Source organism: Spodoptera frugiperda, chromosome 9 (genome assembly GCF_023101765.2).
Source record: "Spodoptera frugiperda isolate SF20-4 chromosome 9, AGI-APGP_CSIRO_Sfru_2.0, whole genome shotgun sequence".
NCBI classification, from domain to species: domain Eukaryota; kingdom Metazoa; phylum Arthropoda; class Insecta; order Lepidoptera; family Noctuidae; genus Spodoptera; species Spodoptera frugiperda.
Window position 1 is genome coordinate 2,223,517 of NC_064220.1, and position 20,710 is coordinate 2,244,226.

General features: G+C 37.3%; 1 protein-coding gene across 5 annotated transcripts in view; it reads right to left on the bottom strand.

The window, feature by feature from the left end:
• The window catches only part of LOC118270894 (uncharacterized), a 41,229-nt gene that overhangs the window by 13,589 nt on the left and 6,930 nt on the right, over window positions 1-20,710 (bottom strand). For 4 of the 5 annotated variants that reach the window (XM_050695740.1, XM_050695739.1, XM_050695738.1 and 1 more), the window contains exons 3-6: window positions 13,316-13,644; window positions 6,021-6,148; window positions 1,903-2,078; window positions 33-1,057 (exon numbers count right to left, since the gene is read on the bottom strand). In XM_050695740.1, coding sequence (XP_050551697.1) covers window positions 33-1,057; window positions 1,903-2,078; window positions 6,021-6,148; window positions 13,316-13,644 — 1,658 coding nt within the window. Of the gene's footprint in view, window positions 1-32; window positions 1,058-1,902; window positions 2,079-2,761; window positions 2,887-6,020; window positions 6,149-13,315; window positions 13,645-20,710 lie in introns of those variants that run through there. The other variant, XM_050695741.1, reaches the window with a different exon arrangement.

Consider the following 20,710-nt stretch of genomic DNA (forward strand, 5'->3'; position numbering starts at 1 on the left):
ATATTTCACTACCGTACCGTATTAATACGTACCCGAATATCCTGCTGCAAGGTCCTCTCACCGACATCTATTAAATTAAGCGTTGCTGAATTAATATCTATAATCTGATTATCGTCTGCCTTCACGTAAACAACCGTTGTGTCCATAGCGCTAGCTTTAGGTGATAGTTTCTTAAACGTAGCATTCCTTTTGGGAGTTTCCCTAGTCGGTGGTTCCTCTTGTCTATCGAAACCATTGCCGTTTAGCGCTCTCCGCCTTGACAGCAGCTCTGAAGCGTTCTCCATACTTTGCCGAGGTACCGTTATAGTTTGGTTCGGTAACTGAATGGTTTTGATAGGGGAAGTGTCCACTTGAGGAGGTGCGACCTTCTCTGGTTCCGTGGGCAACGCCTTCCTCGCTAGTGACAGCTTCTGGCGAGCCTGAATGATCTCATTCAACTCCTGCTTCCCCAAGGTCACGTTCAAACTACTCCGACCAATGTCCTCGGGCCTCTGCATCCCCATGTCCTTGTAAAATGCGTCGTCAGTTTCAAAGTTTTCTTTCTCAGCGTCATTGTCCCGTCTAAACCTATTATTAGAGTAGTGTAAGGTGATCGTTTCAGCCATTTCTGGGTTAGGTTTGGGTATAGTTTTGGGCGAGTCTTTCTTATCCGTGTTTTCGTTTAGAATTTTGCCCGTGTCAATTTGGCACGCTTCTTCGCGGGATTTTGTGTAGCTTTCGGAGTTTCGTATGCCGGATTCTCGTTTCGTGAAGCTGTTGTAGAGTTGGCACCGAGGTCGGGCCGAGAGGAGTTTTTCTGATTGTTCGAGGTGTGTGAAGGTTGCTGAGCTGAAGATGTTGGAGTCTGTGCTGTCTTTAGGTTTGGAGGTGTTGGAGATGACGTACGAAGAGTTGACGGAGCTGACGAGGCTGGGTGGAAGGGAGTCGATGAGGCTGTCGTTGTCAGGGTACGTGGTTTGGGAGAGGAAGCTGGTGCTCATGTCCTTCTCGTCGAGGATGCTGAGCGTCATGCTCGTCATCATCGGGTCGATGCTGTCGCGCCCTGACATTGGAAGACCTGGAAGAGGAAAAAGGAGATAAGCTAACACTATCATTAACATCATATCAGCCACAAAACGTCCACTGCTGAACATGTAGGCCTTTTCTAATGACTAACTAACACTATAGTCCTCAGCAAATGCGCAATTAAAGTGAAATAAAAAGTGAGACTTCCAAAACATCTTCATAAATCTCGATTAAAAAAACATCATCGTCAAAAGCAAGAGAAATCGCCATTACCAATAGAATCCACTAAGTACAACATTAGTCTTTAGTTTATTTACTCTACATCACCGATAGCCGACAGTACACTTCCCGAAGCATACTAGATATTACGTGATATCCAGTGAGGCGGATACTGCGGGTAGTTGCATCATACAGCCCTGAATATGAGTGTAGGTAAAGCGGACCATGGTTAATATTGCTTTGTTATTATGACTGATTGATACATAATAAATATAGTTTAATTCTTATATGTATAGGGTTTTAAATGCTATTGATCTGGCTAAATACGAAGGTTTTGTTCATTTTAATAAGCACATGAGAATGTGTAAAGCAGTTTTGGAGAAAGGTTGTCAGCACTATATATATCTTTTACTGATATAGCTAAATACTTTTCTTTTAAGATTAATTTAAAATTAAATGCTACATCTTAATCTAATATTGCATAAGTAAATTGTTTGATATTAACTAAATAAACCGGACAGATTAATTTAATTACTAGTAATTTTACAGAATAAAAAAAAATCTATTGTGAACGTGATTGAAAAAGAGCTATGGAGTTTCTTGCTCTTTTTTCTATCTTTCGACTTATCGTAAAATTACACATTTGAGCAGAAATATCACAATAAAAAAAAATCTCACCTGAATCTTTATGGGAAGGCATAGATTTACGGCTATCAATAGACTCAGCGTTGAAGGTTCCAGAGCTTTCCATGAGGAGCGAGGAGACGAGGCTGGGCGGGGACATGCGCATGAGTGACTCGCCGCTCTGGTACATGTTCAGACTCGGACGCTCGTTCAACATGTTTGTTAGACCCCTGCAATTATTAAATAATAGACAATAAGTAATTAAAAACTAACTCTTGACAAAGTTTTGCTGTGTAAGGGATGAAGTTAAGTCCTAATTTACAGATAGGCATTTGTTGTAAGCAGAATAAAAAATAACTATCGTGAGACATACTAAAGTAATTAAAAATCACGGTTTATTCACGTATATTAATGGAGAAATCTCTACTAGTTTCGAGTCACAGAGGGACTCTTCATCATGAGCAGCGTGCGCAGAAGCGGCGACGTCGCGTAGCCTACTTCGTGACTCGAAACTAGTAGAGCTTTTCTCCATTAATATACGGGAGTAAACCGTGATTTTTTAGTTAATTTAGAATAAAAAATGGTATAGTATTACTAGTAAAGTATCTTTAAATAAAGTCACAGCGTGTTATAAATAAACGATGCTTATATGCGATTCTTGTAAGACATTTCCATTCCGTGTCCACTGTAGATCACTGAACACTCGCAAAAATCTAATCAAGCCACAGAAGGCAAATTACACCGAATTTTCTCAATCCTCGAGCATTAAAACCTTTTGAGCTAAAAAGCGCAACACATAACCAAGCGAGTTAAAACAAGAAGCAGATCTAAAAAAAAAAACAAATATTGGTCAAACCGGACAGTCCCAACAAATATCCATAGCCCACATTAATAAAGCATAAATAAATATAACCTAAAACAATGCAGAGCCAGGTTTTGCGCGGATGTGGCTCCGTAACACCGCCTCTGTGCTTGGGCCACATTGAGGTACAAACCGAATATCCACCTAGATACAAGGCACATGTTAGTGGGAACTTGTTAACGAAAATATGACTTTGTTGAAGTGTTGTAAGGTTTATTTTTGGGTGCTAGTGGTAATGATGATGAAAGGAGGATCCAATAGTAGTTAAAACAGTGCGGTATCACCTTTTTCACTTGTATGAGGTAGTCAAGACATAGTAGTTTTTTTTGGGGGAAAATCATCCAATGATTTTTCCCCGATTGGGCGAGGCGAGAGGTATATAATATCAGACTCTTACTAAACCACCCCGTTCCTACTACTGCTTTTCGATCCAAAGCAAGGGTAAACCCTTAACAATCTAGCTACCTAGCTTAGATAATAAAATACACCCACGTATCGTCAATTATGTTTTACTCCCACAGTCAAACTGTGTTGTATCTATCTTTATAGCGTAGCCTTAGAACACAAATTGAGTCTTTAGCTAGAGAAACACCCCAATCACACATCATACCTCTCTCTGTATAAAAAGTACGAATAGACAAGTAATCTGCATATTATTAATAAACTAGCCTCTTCACCACCATTATCTACTATAGTTAGAACTCAAAAATTAAGCTAGAAATAGACTGATACAATATAAAAAGTAAAAGTAACGTCACATCGTCAGTTATATAGCAAAAAGAACAGATTGGTACTTTCTTTAGATCCGCCTTTTCTTACTTTCCCTTCTCTTATGTAGAGCCGATGCTTAGTCATGCACGGTAATTAATAAGGAGTCAAATAATAATAAACCTTGTAGGCATCATTAACCGGCTTCAAATAAAAGGAGGTTCTCAATCATACATACATACAGGTTTGACCTATATGTATGTAAGTTTCTGCACGATTATCTCGCGTTTAGCTGAACTGATTTTGATGCGGTTTTCAGTATAGTTTTTTTTTTATTTGGGATAAGATTTTAAGTATATAACCCGACTTAAAACAGTGGAGCCATCAGACCATCACAGAAGGGGGGCCTAGAAGGGCCGATGCCGACCCGGAGCTGCGGACTACCTAGCAGATTATCGGATCTCCGGCTCGAAAAGCAGGATTAGGAACGTGATAGTTTTTAATCAGTCAAGTTCATCAGTTCAAGAGTCTGACACGCCCTCTCGGCTCGCCAAAGGCGGGAGAAGTCATAGGATGATTTGATTTCCCCAACAAAAACAAAAACACCATAGATAGAGCAATTAAAAATAGTTTTAGTTTTTAAAACTAATTTAGAACAAAAACTTCACCATAAAGAAACACAATAGGAATTTCTGAGACGCCTCAAATAGTTAATCTACATTAAAGTATTAAGGAACTCGGCCTTTAGCCCATAAAACGGTCTCATTAGTGACGTAACAACTCGATTCACAATACAAAGTGTCGCTGAGCCGGCAGCCATTATTTTTAGATCTGTTAAGAAGCTGCATCTTTTCTGGTTCATTGTTTTATTTTACTAAATTAATCGGTCACGCTTTTATCTGATCTTGTTTTAACAATACTGGTTTACCTTGAATTATTTATTGTAGTGTTATCAAAGTTAGATAATTAGCAATACGCCGTGATTATGTAAATAATAAATGATATTTATTTTTGTAAATAGGTTATAAAATAACACTTTTACACATCAATATAGTTAAGTATAGTTTGATGTGAAAGTGGATTAACACAATTGTAGGTACATATATTAGAGATACACATCTCCTTAGGGATGTGCCGTAACAGACGTTGTATCGTGGGGGCTCCGGAGCTGGTCTATTAGAGGACCCGGTGCCCCTTACAGGTGTTGAGGGTGGCCACCGGGGTGGTATTAGTGAGGTAAAAATCCCACACTCCCTAGTCTTTTATCCCCAGAAAGCTAGGCGCCTTTGGAAGGTTTCTCCCCGTTATAAAAAAAGGTACATATATTACGATTATAAACTTTTTCATAAATATAGTATGAAATTGCAAAAAGAGCTTCTTTGCTTCAAAAATATTAACCTAGAAAGATTGATAATGACCAAAATTAGGCTGCTTAGAAAGTTTTGAGTGTATAAAAATACGTATCAGTGTGTGTACATTGAGCGATGAAAACGGCCCAGATATCGATAATATGGACATGTATTGTATTACCAGAAAGAGAAAACAAAACTAAAGTATATAATAAAAAGTTTAAACTATCGAGAAACAACGCTTGCCTTGTGTTTCGTTATGTAGATGAGCGAGATTCCCGGAGGGACATATTCCGAATCCCCGATTCCCCAACGACCCTTAAATCCCTAAACCCTAAAAGGCCGGCAACGCACTTGTAACGCCTCTGGTGTTTCGGGTGTCCATGGGCGGCGGCGATTGCTCACCATCATCGGATGATCCGTCAGCTCGTTTACCGGCTTATACTTTATACCATAAAAAGACGCACTTTATTCGTTTTTATTGATGCGTTAGATCTTATTAGATCCCAATGGATCTTATACTAAGATAATAATATTGCACAGTCTAGTACTGTAGTCAATAGCAACCACGTGTTGAAGAAGCCATATAAACGTTAAATTACGCGTAGTAGGTGTTAGTGTCACTGTGAGCTGTTTAACCCTTTATCACATGTACAGTGGTATGCATCACTGCCTCGCGCGTAGTAGAAATTACCAAGTACACACAATCCATATATAGATTTTTTTTGTAAATGTTTCTTTTCGTAATAGATTGTTGTGATTTTTTATGAAGAATAAAAGAATTGATAGTAATAAAAATAGCATAAAATAGTTAAGCTATAAGTTATTACTATGTATCTGGAACTCCAAGACGGATACAGAGGGCTTAGTACAAGTTTGTTTTTCGTCTAAAGATATCGATTCATTCGCGCTGGCCAATGAGAGCGTTGATCGCGCTCTCATTTCGATTTCGTTCAAGGTAAAGCAAACTCATACTAAGGGAACAGGATGATTTTACAAGTACGAGAAACTATACCTATCGGAACAGATTAAGAAGAAAGTGACCTCCTTACAAAATCGGATCACGTTTGAGAAATCTCTAGATATACTAGTCAAGTATCATCATTCCAAAACAAAAGAAACAAACCTCTTGAAACGCAATTAATACCACACAGTATTTATTACTCATAAATGATGAGTGAGTAAAAAAATCGTATCAAACCATGCAAAAAAAAACTTAACAAAGCAAAAGTAAACATATATAATGTACTAACTTGTTGAAGGTGTTATGTAGGTTGTGTGCGGGCTGCGAGAGGTCGATGTTGATCGGCTTGGACGGCGCGTGGTCCATCGACGACCGGCCCGACACCTCCGATGCGAGGGTCACGTCTAAGTCTTCCAGCTGTAATATAAAACAATATTATGATATGATAAGTTACATATAGAAGTGGCACATCTATCGACGATCAAATCAACGGACGAGGTCATAAAATCCTCATTATTTATGTTTTTCGGCTGCAATAGCAGCGCGACTGTCACCGCGACGTGTGTCGCGGAATGCTACTCATGAATATAAGCCTCTAGCATAGCTTCAAATTGGCCGAGTTCCTCGTCAAATAGATACATGAGTAAGCCGAAAAACATAATGCGCAAATGAAATGCAAAATCCATTTCTTACAAACTCGATTCAAGTTCAATACAATAGAGTCCATTATCTTACATCTGTGTAATTTTAGAAACCTACTACTATCATATCTACAGCGAATCATTAAAACCGAAAATCTCAATAATACTGATGCTCTTGCTACCACTTACTAAGTAAACCATGTTCTCCTTTAGACGTTACTATCAATTTAATTCTAAAGTAACAAGACAAAAAAGTCTTGACAATGTGAGTACAACCTAATAGTACTCACAATAAAGTCTCATTACGTTTGTGATCCGTTTCACACCTGTGCTTACGTAATTCGCTTTCCGCTATATTTTAGCGCGACACGCCATGTCCACATACGTCACTAGATTACGTCAGGATTGCACTTATTTTATAAAAATCGTCAGAATCTCTATATTTAGAGGCGAGGATTACTGTATTGAAGGTCTCCACATCGATGAAACGAGAAAATAATGTTCCTGCATTAGCTGGTACGCCCACACTACGCATTTTTGCGTGTTGAGTTATTCTTTCAAAGGATTTAGGTACTGGCGCCACCGTCGTTTTTGGCATCAGTCAAGAACTTTAAAAACTCTTTTTAGTAGCAACTTAATAATAATATTAAACTGCAGCATCCTCAAGTTCCGGTGTACTACGTACATAGCAAACTATGAAAACTTCGACCAACATCTGAATAGGCTAACGTTAGATGGTTGGATCAAGGACCTGATGCAGAAAGCCAGACACTTCTGGACACGGTGTGTATTATCCAGAAATACCTATCTCTTGAGCCCTGACCGTAGCTTGTATTTTTTTGAAGAGCCTTGTTTTTTTTTATAATTAAATATTTAAAAATGTATTAAACAAGTATAGTAAATAAATAAATGAACCATAAAATATTAAACTGAAACATCCTCAAGTTGGTGTACTATGTACATAGTGTCTGCTTATATTTATATGTACGTAATGTGACGTCTATATTTGAAGAACAAGGTCATACTTCGCAGAATCTATCTCAAGTCAATCACGACGAGGCGGTTATCAAGTTTACCGTTAAATTCTACTTTGAACTTTAGTAGACGGTCATCAAATCTATATAAGGAAACTACATTAGACATTTGAAGAAACAAATACGATTACTATAAGATTTCTAATTGAAAAAAGAAAACAATATATTTTGGTTAAAAAGAGGTCAATCTGAGTCAGTCGTTGACTGAGTTTAAGCGATCCAAAATCGAGATCATAATCACTTTAAGAAGACAAGAATTAAAAAAATATATGATCTTTCCTTTTCCAAAGACGTAGACATGTGAGTTTGCAAGCAATCGCGAAGAACAAAAACTCGTGAAGATCTATTTGTCACTCATTAACATGGTAATTAAAAATTCTAACGCTCTTACTTGCACAAATGACCTCATTTGACATTCAAAATCAAACTATCTCTCTCGTATTTTCTCCGAAGTTAATATATAGGTTAGGTCTATTGCATTAACTGTCGTACTCAGAGTCATTTTATTTTTACTTAAACTATTCCTTAGTAACGATTTTGTTCCGGACTCGGTTAAGAAACCATTAAATGACTGAATGGAGTACGGCGGTGGATCCATTTTTAAAATTAATTCTATGGAGTTTCTGACAATAACTTAATCGATGCAGAGATTTTGGATGAGATCATACATTATTTCGACCGTTAGACTATATTATTAAACCGTGCAGTGTATCATAGTTAAGTCTTACTATCGTTTTCATCCTACCTGTAGTTATCATTATACACCGATCCGGTAAATCAAGTCCGCTTTGTTGCGTGATGTCAAAAGCCGTTTGGACTCCGGTTATTGCATGTCTATGAAGCCGTTACGGGAGCAACAAGTATAGTTACCTATAGATCAAGTTTACTAGTGTCATCCGTAGATGCTAAACTTGCAAATCATAGTGAAAGACTTTCACTTTGCTTTTGGTTAAAGATAACCGTGTTTCAATTTTAAGATCACGTTTAGGATAGAGATTTAAATCTTGAAATGGCGATAAGCGATAAAACCGTTGAAGATAAATCCTTCGCTACTGGCCAAGGTGTTAAACATAGTCCAAATTACTGGAACCTTATCGTATAATACTGTAACAATTCCCGACTCCAGACTAACAATTAACCTTTCTCTCGAGTTGAAACTCCGACTTCGTGCTAATAAATTGCAAAATGCAAATATGCACTTAATTAAAACAGCAATACCGGAACCCTTCCTATTCCCATATCTGAATATTAAAGGCATCTACGTTACCGCATGCATTTTGCCAGTAAATACCGGTATATCGCCCGAATACTGAAAGGCTACTCAATTTTAAGTTGTACTTAAATATCGTGCTATCTCTGTCATATTATAAAGAATTGATAGGGACAGAACTAGTTTTGGGAGCGACTTAAAATTGAGTAACGTTTGTGTATTCGGACATATACTACCTACTTGGTAAGCAGCGTCCATTAATCAGGTTACAAGTAGGCCACTAAGACTGAGCCTATCTAGCTTACATACAACGGCTATCGACCGCAATATGAAAGCCTGTGTAGGATTGACTTAATGGTTATTGTAGGACGTGTAATAATAATAAACTTTAATGGCTTTCCTTTAGAGAATAGTTTCATATGGCACTGCTATGGAAAGTGGAAGAAGAATAACTATGGCTTTGGGTTCTTTCCCTTCGGAGTCTTTTAGAAATTCGACTGCCAAAGTTCTAGTACAAATATGTCTCATTTTCTAATTTGGACTGCCAATGCCTGTCTATTTAGTCTATGTTCAGTAGTTGACGTCTTGTCGCTGATGACAATGAAGAATTTATTTAAGGAGGGTTTATCATCCAATGACTTCTCCCGCCATGGGCGAGGCGAGAGGGAGTGTCAGACTCTTACTGACTAAAAACCAACCCGTGCCTACTCCTGCTTTTCGAGCCAGAGCCCAGGTAAACCCGCTAGGTAGTCCGCAGCTCTGGAATGATGAAGAACTTGGACTGTCTCTGCTCTCTGAGTTACTAGTATTGCAATCCCTAGTGAATTACTGGATCACGTTTTCAAGCAACAAAACTGTTTAGCTAGCTGTCCTGGCTAAGCAATAAGGTAGACAAGGTAGGTACGTGCTGTATCTACTAACGCTTTGTGTGACCAAATCATGTTATCTACGTTAAAAACATTACTTTCAATATCATTTTAGGGCACGCTTTTAAGTGATATGGTGCAAAATACTTCATAATTCTCTGTTGCAACCAAGCAGAATAAAGGATGATATTTTTGCAATTCTCTGCAACTACATTCTTTATCATATTCTCGTTAAAATGACTCATACTGTCGGTAGACATTTATTTTTATTTACAATCCTAGAGATAATCATATTTGCAACCTTTCTTTGTGTCACCCATCCCAATTTCAGTATAAACATCTGAATGAATCACCCTGTTGTTTATTTTCTATACATTATTAGTCCTCTCAAGGTCATTCGCTACTAAATGCGTTCTTCAATCCTCTTGTACATAACTACATAACAAAGTATGTTAATGTACTACGGACTGACTTAATACTCGTCCAGTTTAGCACGTGATTCGAATGTCATTATTCTTATTGGAATTTAAGTGGGACATGCACACGCATCGTAATTGAATTGTGAGGACAATTTTACATATGAATTGATAGGATCGTCTGTGGACTTTTTATTGACAGATTGACAACTACGATATCTTTGCAGTAGAATTATAAATTGAATGTAACGAACTGTTGATTTGCCACAATGTGTCTACGACATGTTTATGTCCCCGATATTTGCAATATATTTATATATGCCCGATATTGCTATAGGTACAATTTCAGACATTTTGATAATGCTTAGTCCAACCCAGAAGCATCAATCTTTTTAATTACTCAATGTCACTAATGAAGTCCACATCCAACGTGTTATAGCAAATCATTCTATTAAATAGAAGACAAAACAGCAAAATCCGGGCATAACTTAATGACATTGCTAGACGGGACAAACGAAGACTAAATGTAAGCAATCCACAAATCTCTTAAATAAACTCATTGTTATTATTTTAATAACATAAACTTTAGATTACATAAGCCCGATACCATAACATAGCTATATTTACACAGCTGCACTCAAGCTTAGTGTTTGCAGTGAGTCAATAGTAGCACCTGTAATAATTTTGTAGAGACTACGATATCGGCCTATTTACATTTAATGTTAATGTAAGTGTATGTGTGTAAGTGGATTTAATTTCTGGAGTGCTTTGAATTTTAAAGAGTGATAATGGGAGCAGATGATGTGTATGTGATAAACAGTTGTCATTCATTAGTAAAACTGCATTCGGAATCCTGCCTTAAAAAGCCTTTGAAACTTATCAAACATTAGTCTCAAAGGTTCTCTTATAAGTTCCAACGTTTCAATGGCGAGACTGATGCCAAAATTGGGCATAATTCTAGACTCCATCGCATTTCATTACATAATTCTAGACACATCGAACCTAAATAATGTCTGAATCTGAGAACCATATTTGGAGGCCATATTCTCGACCAGTAACCCTTTTACCCTTCAACCAGAGTGCGTTCGGCGTTCTGATTAGCCGGCTCGAATGTACCAACCAATCACAGCGCCGAACGCGCTCTCGTTTCGATCTTGTTAAACGGAAAGCAAACTCAAAATATAGGTACTGACCAACGAAACACTCCTCTAAAACTCTTATAACAATGGACACAATATGCGTGGGAACATTAAGAAATATATCATCATCATCATCATCATCAGCCGAGAGACGTCCACTGCTGAACAAAGGCCTTCCCCTTAGTCCTCCACAATAGCACTTATGAAAGATATACCTATACGCAAAGGTTGTTGTTGAAAAATAAGGCCAGATATCTCATTCCACGTCCAAGTACCAAATATGCTGGGTGCAGCAACAATACGTGTCTCTGACAGTTTTGCAACCGATGCTGTGTGCACTCATCCGTATGAAGCCGTTTCCTTCACAGTTCAGTTGCAGTATGAAGCTTCAAAACTATTATCGATATATTTTGGTTTAGTTTTATTTTCATACCAACGGTCGTTGACATTTAACCGTTTCGGTTTCGAATGTAAAAGTCTAGAAAACTTGTTGAAAAAGTTTTGTTTTCTAATGTGGAAAACGAATCGAATCCTCGTATCAGAATCTGATGCTTATTTGATACCATTATCGATTTATAGAAAATCCTCAAAAATAACTCTGAATACACGGAATCAATCAGATAAGGCAGTATTTTATTAAATGGCATTATTCGCATATGGAAACCAGCAAAAGAGGATGAAGTTAAGAAGAACCAACCACATGTATTTATTTTATAGAACAGGGGGCAAACAACCAAACGTGTCACCTGATGGTAAGCGATCAGTGCCGCCCATGGACACCCGAAACACCAAAGGAGTATCAGATGCGTTGCCATAGGATTTGTATGTATGTATGTGTGCATCTTCCTCTTCAAATAGAGGTGATTTATAATCACTTAATCCAAATAATCTACTTTAATCACAAATCCAGTTCTTTTGCAGTCTGTAACGGTATTCTCTGTTCATCACTGGTCAACCTCGAATCTCGATAGTCGGCCATGACACTGAACTTGCATAATAAATGAGATCACGGCGAACAAAAATCTACCTATAGACTCTATAGACAGACTACGACATGGGTTAAAAAATGCAAGCATTTCGTATTCATGGAATAAATGAGACACGCAGAATACGACCTTGGGTGTAATGGAATTGTAAATCATGTGGAGATTATGGAACCGGTGTGGGAATACTAAATTGGATTCCTTTGATTTTGAATGAATGAAATTCAAATTGATTTTATTTGGGTTACGACTTACGGACTATGAATAATGAAGGTCCAATTTTTGATTACGTTTATAGATTAATTTGTTGCTTTCATTCAGTGAAAGGAAAAGTAATTAGACCGTATTGAAATACATCGACGTTACTCTAGATTACTCTTTTTATTGGCGGTTTCCAAATTATATTTTGGCCTTTGTCCTAAAACAATGGACGAGGCAAGGTAAGCACATATCATGATACACAGAGAAGCAAGGCAAGGAGCTTGAAATGAAATCAACACCCGTTTAACATAAAGCATCTAATTTCTGTAATACCTAAACCGTAAAAGCTCCAGACGGTTCTTTGTTTTACTTGATGTAGGGTGCGTATTAAACGCGTTCAGTATTTATTTTCCACAACTTAGTACCACAATTCAGATTTTATGACCGTTTATTACGGTTACTTAGAGTCAAACTCCTAACATCAAAAGCGAGGAATCCTCAATTTATTTCTTCTGTAGCAAGTTAGCAGCCAAGCCAAGAAATACCTCCGGTTTTACGTTTAGCCGTTAAAACGGGCATAAAGGTGTTAACTTGCGTAACAAAATAAAAAGAACGCTTTGTACATTTCACGCGAACGGCAGTTTAGAATAATCTTGGTGTTTATGTCCGTCGTGCAATCAGTTTCTACTCATCGGAGCTGTCAAAAGCTGAGTGATATTAGACTGTTGTCTATTATTCCACCTGGTTTTAAAGATGGCTACGGCGCGTGTTCCTCTTACCCATTCAGTACAATTATGGTTGGTACTGAATGTTTTTCCGATTATATTTTTGTGGTAAAAGCAACCTCTTTTGTGTAGAGGACTTTGATGATGAAGAAAGCTTGAATTGCTTGTTTCATCAACCTAATCATTCAACGCAATTATTTTTAGCGCTTTTCAAAGTGCGAAGATCACATTCTATCGTTCAAAAAAAGGAACCTTTAAGTCTCCAACCAGAATGGGTGAAATACACATAAACGTCACGCCTTTAACCCCGAAGGGTTAGGCAGAAGTGCACATTACGGCAAAATAAACTTTTATAGTAAAAAAACTTACCTGAGGATCATCATCGTGCACCAAACTCCTCCTTTTCATCGCATACTCTTTAACTGCATGACTGTTCTCCGTGTTCGTATCCACATTGAACGTTTTCAACCTCAACATAGGACTGATAGGTCCCAGCGGATTATTGTATTTGTTGTACGTCAGATATTTATTCGCTGATTGGTTAGACTGGTGTATTGTGTTCAGTGATGGGATAGGTGACATAGATGGAGTGGATGCTTCTACTATGTTCTGAATGCTCGGTCGATGCGTTCGTTTCTTTGGCTTAACATATGTTCGTGAGTCGAACTTGTGTTTGTCTGGCATCGAGAGGACTTCATCTGAAACAAGGATTATTGGATTACTTAACAAAGTTTATGCTAAAGTTAACGATGATGGAGTAAAACCTAAGTCAATGGGACAACTTTAGTAAACCTGATTGTCCAGTTGCAGTTAAAACTGCAACTTCATTATTATCATCAATACTTGGATTTCATATCTAGATGTCATCCATTCATAATCCATTCGCAGAGTGAAACAAAAGACTACGAAAGTTGTGACACAATACAAAGCATGCAAGCTAACGAATAATAATTTATTACATTCATACTTCTAACAATAGTGCGTAATAATAAGGAAACTGTACCAACATAAATCGGAAAAGGGCCAAGTATACCAGGATTAAACGTAGATTTATCAACAGATCAGGTAAACGCGGAAGACGCAAGTGAGAAGTTCAACAAACCCATTAAAAATCGCATCTCTGAGCTTCGTATTCGTTAAGGCTGTGATAAACACACAACTATAAACCCTAGGCTAACTAGATAAGGAACACTCTCGCTTGTTCTATGTTTTGTTAAGCGGTTACAAAATAAAAGCGTCAAAATTCAGTTCGCAACGCACTGCTATAGTAGAAACGAGGTTTAATTGGCACCAAAATTGGTGGACAATTTGCATTCGTTGTGGACGTGGTCAGGAAATGGCAGTGACAACTGTTCCAGTGTTATGACGGGAGTGCGTGAGCCGCCTAGGAATGCTGACGCTAAGGCCGATTAAGGGCAGGTGGAAGAAAGCTATGGGAGGCCATATCCTTTCATTCAATGTATCTTTGTAGGATAATTTTTAATTGCTGGATAAGTTGGTTTTGCAACAATCATGACCTTACGTGCAGAGAAGAATCTAACTTTTAAATGTTTAAACCTATCGAAGAACTTATACCATTGTTGATAGATTTAACCTTAATTTTAACAGTATAGAGTTAATATTTCAAGAACATTATGGAGAATTCTAACTCTTTAGAAGCAAATATGGAATCCGAAGTGGATAAGCTACAAGTGAGTAAACTGCAATATTCCATTATGAGTGTTGACAAACACAATATTGACACGGCAGGGTGACTTCAAGTGCGAATCATAATAACTTGGAGGATGTTTCCAGTACACAGCTTTTGAATAACATTAAGTGAAGCAAGAATAAAGTGGTATGACGAAAGCTAAAACTTAAAGTATAAGTACAGGATTGTAAATATTGAAATAGTGCCAAATATTTTCTTTGCAAATCCATATTTGTCTATATATACTTACTTATATTTAAAGCTGAAGAGTTTGTTTGATTGTTTGAACGCGTTAATTTCCGAAACTACTGATCCGTATTGAATAATTCTTTTAGTGTTGGATAGTGCATTTATTGAGAAAGGTTATAGGCTATAACATCACATTACGAGCAATAGGAGTCGAGCAGAAAGGGTGTAATGGCATAATAACCTCTAAACAAAGTAAACAGGTACCAAACTGTTTTAAGGATGCTATCAAACTATCCCATGGCAATCACATAAGTGCCACTTTAACTCAATGTACAAGAAATTATCCCTCAAGCACCAATGCGGAAGGACTTATAGAAACAATTCCATTGCATTAGACAGGCATCGCCCACTCTATCCATTTATTAGTTCCAAGCTACAATTGATTGAGGCGTACACAATTTTATACGGCGAAATAACAATTTTTCCTCTATTACATCAATTTACATCCATAGCGAATATTTATAGTGTTATTATTAAAATGTTCGCTGATACTAAAGTAATCTATGAATTCATCTTAATCTAAGCTAGCGTAGAAAGTGAAACTTTTATTGTATAAGTTTCGAATATTAATTGTAGTGTGGGCCGCAATGGTATTGTTGTATGGACCGTATTCAATGTTCTATGAGTGGGGATTGCGTATGCAAATGGTTTATTGTACACCTTAGTATGAGTTTGATTTACGTTGAATGTAAACGAAACGCGAGCGCGTTCAGTGCTTTGATTGGTTTGTTCATTCGCGCCGGCCAATCAGAGCGCTGAACGCGGTCTCATTTCATTTTCGTTAAACGTAAAGCAAACTTGTAGTAAGGATACAGTAAGCCATTCGTACCTCGTACTAAGGATACTGACTAGTTGGAGTACTGTACTAGACATATTATACCCATTTATTCAGGCTTACTTCGTTGTATATTGAGACGTGTCTGGATTTATCAGCCTACTTAGTCGTATTCTCATATATCGCGTCAATGTGAGACGTAGAACATATTGGTTTATTTCTATTCTATACAGAGTGTTTGCAAATTTTTTCGTCTGAAGGAAATGTAGTAAGGATTTTTTCTTCTTTAGACTGATTGATAGGTTATTAAGCATAGAAGTCTGGCGTGGGAAGATCTCAATATCTCGCGTTTATAATGACGGTTCGGTTCACAATATCCGACATCCATACACACACACGCCCACTTCCCTGAATTTGCTCAAAGACTTACATAAGCAAATATCAGGTATAAGGACGATAAGATATTCTTTCGAAGCTTGAGTCACTTTAAAGAAAAACCTAAAAGGAAATCCGTTTTTCTGAGAGAACTGTACTTGTGGATAAAGCAATAATGAGTTTTGATGAACTTAATAATGAGGATCATAAAAGGTATTATGAAACCAAAGAATATATGACAGTCTTGAACGTAAAATGACATACTAACGGTCCTAATACAAAACTGGATCATTAATTTAAATGTCATTAAGGTGAATTATAAAACACAATTACTCATCTTGAGCTAAAGACGACGGTAGATTGGTGAGACAGGGGAACGCTTGCATGTAAACACAAGTAGACGTATGGAGGACGCATCTAATATAGGAAATCAACCGAGCAACCAGTTCCTACATGATTACTTCCTGCAGCATCAATTTATCAATTAACTTGGTTTCTTGGGTTTTTGCTTCGTTCCATCTAATAGGAATCTGGTAATAGAAAACTTTTTATTTCCCTTCCTAGCTGGTTTCTCTAGCCCAAGTCTTGATAATGTAAATGTCATTAGACTTGGATGTAGAAGGAATGTTCGAGAAAATAGGGAGTGGGCAAGACAAAAAAATAAGCAAAATGGTTTTTATAAACATGGGAGTGTGGTTGTGAATTCTGATGCACTTGTTATGTAGCGAGTGACATTGCAAACTCGTTTGACGAAGGCTGTTGGCTTATATTCTTAGTTATGGGCATTTCGCGACACATTGAGAATTTTAAAGATCGTCACTTGTGGCTTGTCGATGACTCGACAGGTAAAGCGTTTTTAGTATGTCATTGTCAGAATACCTATGCAAGAAGTTTTACAGCTAACATCACATTCAGGCCAAATTAAAAGTAACCGATGAGCATGCATTAAAATACTGATGACTGTTGATGAAGCGAAAGAGGTGTGTAAGAATCGTAGCAATTGGCTATCTATTGTTTCTGCCCACCCCCATGGGAGACAGGCGTGAGGTTATCTATGTATGTATGTACGGTATCAGAGTCCTGTTTTGCGAAGACATATTTTTTATGGACAGGAAGAATGAATTCATGACATTCCGATGTTGATGTCCTGTTTCTTTACAAATCACAATAAAAACATAAAGGGGTTTCGGCGAAATTGATCAGTAATACTGTTACTAATTCCAAATGATTCATCTCTGGGTTGATAGAAACTACAATCATGTGCCAGGGGTTCCGGGTTCAAGAAGACAAGGACCTTTTGTTGAGTTTATAATTAGTTAATTATTTTATAATAGGGGTTCCTCCAGATATATGTTGGTTGGTTGTTATGATTTGATTATAATGTTGTAACTCTGTGGTTGCGATTTTTTTTTTTGGAAGCTATGACTGTTTTTATACGCAACTAGCTGAATGAAACGTTATTTTGCCTTATAAATTGCCGATTCTCAGACCTACTGAATACGCATATAAAATTTGGTAAAAATCGGTAAAGCCGTTTCGGACGAGTGCGGTAACTAACATTGTGAATATTTTATATATTAGATAATTAAAGTTTGTGTAATCTATTTTGCGCCATACAATACACAGCCCATTATTTTGTGTAAAGCTTTATTCCAACCACTTCCAAAATATTTTATGTTAGGTACGTACGTTGTGTATAGTGGTATTATGACATCAATAACCTTTTAATATTTAACAAGAATCATCTTTGAAGCTGAGGCGATCATTCAATCTTAGTTACGACTTATTGTCAGAATGAGGTCGACTAACATCGAACGACTGCCATAAATAAGAGAATGGACAAGTAAGAAGAATATTGTTCATATAAGTACTAAAAGTATCTAGAAACACAAATTCTGCTAATCATTATAACAAGCTTAAGACCAGTTTGAGCTAAATTACTATTTGCATACTGCATAGTCATTATTTAATGTCAATACGTAAAATTGTTTCCGTTATTATTTACCTGTGCTAAAACTGTCTAAGGAAGATCAGTATAAAATGAGACGTTTGTCCTTGAATACAGAGTGCAGATTTCTGTAGCAGATCTGGGGCAACAAAATGATCTCAATGTAATTGGAAGATTGCTTTAGTGACATTGAGCGGTACTAGAGCTGTCTATGTGTGAGTGAACTAGTTCATAGCTTATAGCGGACCAAATCTTTCGATTATTTGCAGAAATTTTGTTGCTGAATCATTTCTTCTAGATTTACCTTAAGATGCAGTGCATTAGCTCCAGACAGTAATAAAATAGTATTCAAACAAGGGACGCTATTTTCTCGTGAGTCACTGTCTGTCTCATCGATTTAATGGACACGAGTTGGACTTTTATAGATGAGATTCTCCTAGTTCTTTTAAACTACCTAAATTCAGGAGGGAGAGTGGAAAAACACGTAGTTTGGATTGCAATATTATAAGAGGCTCGTTCCAATACATTCAATATAGTTTATTATAGTGCATTATAGTTTCATCTTATGTGAATACCCTTCACGTATAGAATCACGGACTATTTCACGTACCAACATACCTAAAATCAGTAATAACAAAATCAGTTCAGTCTTTCCCAAGTTCCTGACACGAAAACGTACAAACACCAAAACTTTCATTTTCATTACGACAGTAGATTTTAGAAATAGACTGCTCATTCAATTTGTTCCTATTATCGTGCAATTCGGGACTCAAAGGAGGCAAAACTGTACAATGAACTGAGATTGGTCAGCGGTCAAGGGTGAATGACATTAGCTTGGTAACCAAGGTTACGGCTAAGCCTTCTAGCTAGTGTGTGGACTGCATAAACACTGACTAAACGTCCTATCTTGGCTTGGATAGACTAGGCTACTAAAGGACCGACAGACAGACATAATACAAAGTGTTATTATGAACTTTTGTTTACAAATTCATTGCAAATTATTTCGTTAGTTCTTGGTTTAATACACAATGATGAAAAGCGTGTTCTACATAGAAGACTAACAAACACAGCAAAGATTTTATAATGGAAATTATGATGTGTAAATTGTCTTTATAAATTCGTCTTTATTAAATTTTAAATAGAGGTTACAGACTTTAACTAGACATTTATATAGTATACAAGTTGGAAAAACATATTAACATTTTAATATCCATCTAACAGCATTGTGTGCTTATTTAAAACCACGTTATACCCCAATTTTTCTTTATTTTATTTGAGAGAGCAATTGTGTAATGGAAGTCATTTGTACCTACCCAGTGTCTTCCGTTTTCCCATAAAACAAGACGCATTGTTTTGAGAGTTGCAACATAACACGCACGTTTTTCATCGAAGATGTAAGAGTTATATCAGAGGATGCCGTTATGCTATTTCCTTTGGCTTTTTTTTCGTTTCTCGTGTCGTATCATTTCTTCTCCCGCCTTAGGTGTGCGGCGAGAAGGAGTGTTATACTCTTACTGACTAAAAACCACTACGTTTCTATTCTTGCTTCGAGCTGGAGCCCCGGTAACCCGCTAGGCTGTCCGCAGCTCCAGGTGCTGTTATGGTGTAGACTACAATTTCTCCCGTCTCTACTGTCCCCACAGGTTTTCAAAGAGGTGACTAAGAGGTTTACACATTGACAGAACCCAGGCATCAGAACTTTCTGTTAAACGTGACAAACAAACGAAAAATTTGATCGAAAGTGTTGATATATCTATCGAATTACACTAATGAAACATTGCACATCGATACTCGGAATTCCTTTGGTATATTAGAGTGAATCTCAGTTCACTGACGAAGCATTCTATGAAGTTGACGCATGCAACTCCCGAATGCTATTTGATACATGTTGTGTATAGTTAAGTATCATATTTCTGCATTCATTGCAAGCTGTTAGATGTAGGGCTGACCAAAACATTGAGGCTTATCAGTCCCTAAAGGAATCGGAAGATAGTAAACTCATTGTAGGTTCTTTTCGCCAGTTTTGTAACAGCATATGTTCGATTTATGGCAATAGATAGGCGAGTATTTGAAGGTTAGGTTCCCAATTTGTTTTGAAACTAGCCAGTCACCATCGACCGACATAGATCAATCAGATTGCACAAAATCAAGTACCTAATTGCTATTAATGGGAGAGCAAACAATGACTGTTCATAATTTATCGCTTGTGTAGATTAAAGTATGTGAAAGTCTCATTAAGTGTAGCCTTTTTTTGAAACAAAATAAGTTTAGTTAGTAAGAAGCTAAAATGATATCGGTATTGAGAGGTTGATCAGTAAGTAGCAAGCCACTCGCTTTTACCACCCACATGTCTCATAGCTCGCAAATTCCATAGACCAGTTTAGTCTAGTTGTCTGAAGTACTGACAAGTTACAGTCAAAGACTGGATATTACACCATCTTTGAACTGAAGTAGGAACTAAATTATACTGCGAGGAATGCCCGGAGGACACGGTAGAGAATACGATGGCGGTGTGCCCTGCATGGGCTGAGCACCGCCGTGTCCTCTGTGATGTGATTGGTGCTATGGTGTGGAAAGCCCAAATTATGCTACAAGTCATTATTCTCCGCGGGTAACTGCTAGTAAAATATAAAACCCACGTATGTAGTTAACAAAAGAGGCTCATCACCTCTTTCTCTCTGTTTTAAATAGTAGATAAAAGTAAAAAAGTTGTAGTTACTGCAAAAT